Source organism: Malurus melanocephalus, unplaced genomic scaffold (assembly GCF_030028575.1).
Source record: "Malurus melanocephalus ecotype Western Australia unplaced genomic scaffold, MMel_1.1 scaffold_977, whole genome shotgun sequence".
Lineage (NCBI taxonomy): Eukaryota > Metazoa > Chordata > Aves > Passeriformes > Maluridae > Malurus > Malurus melanocephalus.
The window spans coordinates 124,564-129,886 of record NW_026624209.1 but is presented as its reverse complement, the minus strand read 5'-3'; the positions used below and the strand labels follow the sequence as shown (position 1 = coordinate 129,886).

The 5,323-nt window shown below is 40.5% G+C and overlaps 1 protein-coding gene across 3 annotated transcripts in view; it reads left to right on the top strand.

The window, feature by feature from the left end:
• Positions 1–4,698: 4,698 nt before the first annotated feature.
• STAM2 (signal transducing adaptor molecule 2) overlaps positions 4,699–5,323 on the top strand; it is an 18,713-nt gene continuing 18,088 nt past the window's right edge. The window contains exon 1 of one of the 3 annotated variants that reach the window (XM_057386502.1): positions 4,699–5,014. In XM_057386502.1, the coding sequence (XP_057242485.1) occupies positions 4,977–5,014 (38 nt within the window). In that variant the 5' untranslated portion in view covers positions 4,699–4,976. The remainder of the gene's footprint in view (positions 5,015–5,323) is intronic. The other 2 variants (XM_057386500.1, XM_057386501.1) reach the window with 2 other exon arrangements.

Sequence of the window (5,323 nt, the reverse complement as noted above, 5' to 3'; positions counted from 1 at the left end):
TGCTGCTCCTGCCATGTCCTGGCTGTGGCAGGGAAACAGAGCAGTGGGTCCCTCTGCTCCTCTCTAGTTCCTCAGCAGCACCAGGGAATGTTTTGGGTCCCGTTTTCCTCTGACTCCTGAAGTTTCACAGCTTTTCCATCACATCTGAGGTGTCATTGTGCCTCCTGCCCTTCCCATGGTGTAGCTGAATTTGCAGGGATTTAAGGATCTGTGGTTACTGTAAGATCCCTGATTTTCATCCTTCTCCTGGTGATTCCTCCCAGTTTCCCAGTATAACCACACCAGGCCCATGATGGGAGTGTTGGTGTGTCAGAACCAGAATTGGTCTGGATGATCCTCATGGATCCCTTCCAACTCAGACTATTGTGTGATTCAGTGATTACAAAACCTGCCTGGAGTTGGGSTGAAGACGTGACTCAGTTGTTTTGTTTTGTGTTCTGCCCTGACTTGTGTTTTCTTCAACTCGTGCTCTGTGTCACTTTTTCATTACACAATGAAGGGAAGCACTGAGAAAAGGCAGTTCAGTAAATGAGACACCAGGCTCAGCTTTTTGTAGGAAAGAGAATTCAACATTCTTGGGATTTTTGTCACAGCCAAAATGGAAGAGATTCAGTGCTCTTGTTGCCACACAATCTCTGTTTTGTTGAGWATAAGCTGAGTTGTTTTCTTACTTAATTTATTACTTATTTATTATTTAATTTCTGACTGCAAATACCTGGTGCAGTTTGCTGGGTGTTTGACCACACTCACCTTTCTCACGTGGCTCAAACTGATCTATTTGAACAAGTGGATTTTTTTTTTGAGCTCTGCAGGATTCTTGAACAAACCTAAAAACTTCAAGGTATTCCAGACAGAACTTCAAAAATAAGACTCTGTTCACTTCCAGTCTCTTAAACTTTACTCAGTGTAGTTTTTATTTATCATTATAATATTAATTATTTAGAATTTATTATTGTTGCTTATTATAACAAGCAAGTGCAACAGAATAGGAACTTGAATTATTTGGGTTAAATCTTTGAGTCCCTTGCCAGGAAAAGTTTGTAATTATAAACTTTAAAAAAAAAGTTTATTCTGTTGTAAATTGGACCATCCAGAATATCAGATTATCCAATTCTGAATTTGAATCTCTCCAGGCCTCACATTCAGAGCTGCTCTTTCCTCGGGGACCTATGGGAAATGTGCTTTTCCTGTGCCACAGCTGCAGGAAAAGAAAAACTCCGAGGTTTTCCAAATCCACAGAGCTGAGCAGAGCCTTGGGATGTGATTTGGCAGCTCCAGCACAGCTGCACATCCCAGGATAACCCTCTGGAGCACAGTTCTGGAGCACTGTGGTGATTTTACTGACAGGAACCYCCAAAACCTTTGCAAGTTGAACATTTCCTTTCTGGCTTTATTCCCAGTCCAGGTGCACTCGATGTTTTCCCAGTTTAATCCTTCCTCCTCCATAACCTTCATCTGTGGAGCAGGGAGCAGCCCCGTTCCCTTTGATCTTTTTTTTTTCTCTGCCCTCCTTTCCTGAGATTCTTGAGGCTCTTGGAAATGTTTGCTGTGGTTTGAGTGGCACCAAGGGCTGTGCAGGGAATGGGGATTGCTGATAAGGTGCAGGATAACATTCCCTGTTTCCCTGCCTATTCCTGACAAGTTTCCCTATTTTTTTTTTAATTTTTGTTTTGGTTTTTTGGGGTTTTTTTTTAGGTGGTGTTGTTTTTATTTCATTCCAGGATTGGATTTGCCTTTTGGGACTTCTTAACTTTGTCCTCCTGTGCCAAAACTGAGTGTCCTCCTCACTCTCTTGTTTCCAWCTGCTGAGCTTTCCAGGAGAATCTTTTCCAGCAAAAGCTGCRTCTTAAAAAGCCTTTTCAGTGAACTGGGTTTATGTTGCAAGAAGTTGTTTTAATAATTATTTTAATTCAGTTTTTTAGGATAGAATAGTGACATCAGTAAGGGATCATTACAGGTAGGGCTCATCCTGGTTGTGATCTCTAATTAAATCCAAACTGGAATTCTCTAATTAGGCTCTCCAAAGGCCAGGCAAACAAATGAAGGTGTGTGGGATTAAATCTCTGCCTTTCATCCACATTTTTCTGCTTTATTTTCTGGAAAACAGCACTTGGAATAACCCTCTCTTTATTTTATATTTACTTTTCACTATGGAAAGTTCTTCCATGCTTTGTGTAAAATTTGAAATATTCTTGTTCAGACAAGGTTTTATTTCACTTCAGGGCCAAAGTGGTCAAGAAAATTTTGATTTTAGTGATCACAGTCACTAAAAAATAAACAAGCACTGGTTTAGCACAAAAACCTTCTGTGCTAAAAGTGCCTTGGAAGTGATTTTTTGGTGCTAAATAAGTGCTCCAGTGCTTATTTTGCCTGTTTCTTGCATAAAAAGTGACACAGGTGGAGAAAAAAAAGTTGTATTTTAGTATATTTCTGTTTTTTTAACCTAGATATTAGTTGGCAGGGCTGTCCTGAGGGAATTCAGGTCTGAAATAACAAAATGTTTTGGAAGTTTGAAGGTCGGTAGTGCAGAGGTGGAGCTGCAGCAGCCCAAGCTGAGGAGATGGGGTTGGGAAAGGTGGAAAAGGGGAAGGTTTGAGCATTCCCTGCATGGTTCAGAAATCAGAGTGGGTTCTTCCCTCTTATTTTTGGTCTTATTTCTGTGTAATAGCCATCTTCAGAAAAAAAAAGGAAAAGAAACAGTGCAGTTAGCATGGACAGAGGGTTGGGAGAGGAGAAAGATCCAGGGAAACCCTGCCAGGRCCTGAAGGGATGGAGGGACAGGAGCCAGGGAATGGGGTCACACTGCCAGAGGGCAGGGATGGGTGGGATATTGGGAATTGGGAATTGTTCCTGGGAGGGGCTGGGATGGAATTCCACCCCTGGATCCCTGGCAGTGCCCAAGGCCAGTTTGGATTCTGGGATTTGGAGCAGCCTGGGACAGCGGGAGGTGAATTGGGATGAGCTTCCAGGTCTCTCCCACCCCTCCCAGTGAGGAATTCCATAATATTCAGCTCGGTTTATCCCCTCCTTTCCTGGGAAAGCTGTGACAGTTTTGAGGCAGGAGCTCAAGCAGCATTTCTCATTTTGCCAGTGGCAGCAGCAAACAATTCCCAGCCCTTCCCAGCTGCTCATTCCAGTGCTCTCCCCTCTCTGCACTGGAAAAATTCTGGTGCAGCCACACAGCAAACCAGCTCAGGGAACAGTGATTCATTGGCCTTTGAATTCTTGATAAAAAACACCCCGAGCAGCACATTTTGCTTTTCTCATTATTTCTATAAAAGTGAGCTCGAGTCTAATGTTCCCACATTAATTGGAGAGCTGCAGAGGACAAGTCATCCCGTGTTTTTAAAGGTTATGTTCCCTCAGAGCTGAAAGAATCATGGCAAACGTGTCCTCCCACATCTCTTTCTTCTGATGTGTCCATGTCTCAGCATCTGTGAAGGATTTATCCTTCATAATTGTTCCTGTCAGGGAGAAAAGCAGCWGCTGCTCAGTTTGTCACCCTGGCAGCGAGGGAAACTTCCAGAACTGTGAGAGTTTGGACAAGGACAGGGTTTGGGGGTGCTCCCAGAACTGGGAGGGATTTGCCTTTGGCATGGCTCCATKTGGGAATGTGCTGGTRTTGCCTTGAAAGGCCAATTTTTAATAATGACACAGACAGATTTAGGGGATAAAAAGGGTTTTACCTCGGGATTTGGGATCCCAGGTGCACAACTTGATGGCAGAATGNGCCAATTTTTAATAATGACACAGACAGATTTAGGGGATAAAAAGGGTTTTACCTCGGGATTTGGGATCCCAGGTGCACAACTTGATGGCAGAATGGACCCCCATGTACAGCACGGACACAAATTTTATAATTTCAGGAATCAGCATTTCTATCTAGGATTCCTCAATAAGATACAAGTTTTATAATTTCAGGAATTAGCATTTCTATCTAGGATTCCCCAATAAGATACAAGTTTATAGATTTCAGGAATTATCAAATCTGTCTGGGATTCCCCAATAAGATACAAGTTTTATAATTTCAGGAATTAGCATTTCTATCTAGGATTCCCCAGTAAGATACAAGTTTTATAGATTTTGGGAATCAGCATTTCTGTCTAGGATTCCCCAATAAGATACCAATTTTATAGATTTTGGGAATTAGCAAATCTATCTAGGATTCCCCAATAAGATACAAGTTTTATAATTTCAGGAATTAGCATTTCTATCTATGATTCCTCAATAAGATACAAGTTTTATAATTTCAGGAATTAGCATTTCTATCTAGGATTCCTCAATAAGATACAAGTTTTATAGATTTCAGGAATTAGAATTTCTATCCAGGATTCCCCAATAAGATACAAATTTTATAGATTTCAGGAATTATCAAATCTATCTGGGATTCCCCAATATGATACAAGTTTTATAATTTCAGGAATCAGCAAATCTATCTAGGATTCCCCAATAAGATACCAGTTTTATAGATTTCAGGAATTAGAATTTCTATCCAGGATTCCCCAATAAGATACAAGTTTTATAGGTTTTGGGAATTAGCATTTCTATCTAGGATTCCTCAATAAGGTACAAGTTTTACAGATTTCAGGAATTAGCAAATCTATCTAGGATTCCCCAATAAGATACAAGTTTTATAGATTTCAGGAATTAGCATTTCTATCTGGGATTCCCCAATAAGAAACTTCACAAATGCAGTGATGTCCCCCTATTCTAATGAATCCTGAATGAGGTCAGAGCCCAGTTTACACAATTAAGCCTTAAAATCAGTGTCAATGAAGGGTTGGAATGAGATGAACTTTAAGRTCCCTTCCAACCCAAATCATCTCATGATTCCATGAAATATTAATTAAGGATCCATTCTATTAAACTGATAGAATCTGAACGGAATAAATTAATAAATCCCTTAATCAATCTCATTTTTCTTTCCAGAAAAAGCTACAAATGAATACAACACCAGTGAGGATTGGGGGCTTATCATGGATATATGTGACAAAGTTGGAAGCACTCCCAATGGGTAAGAATTCCATGAAAATGTCACGGAAAACACATCTCAAAATGCTCAATCTGACAAATCCATGGAGCTGGCTTGGAAATTCTTGGAAAGAAACGTTCCAGTAGGATTTGGAATTTAACAATTTGAATGTACTGAACACATTCCAGTTTTTTTTCTGGAGTTTTGCATCGAGTCATTCGTGTTTAATGATCTGGCATCCGTTTGGGGGAAAAAAAAAAAAGGGACTGTGCCAGTGAAAAGTGAAATAATTTCTGTGTAGAAAAATATCTGGCAAGACCAGAGGATTTTGATGGGATTTTTCTGTGTTTG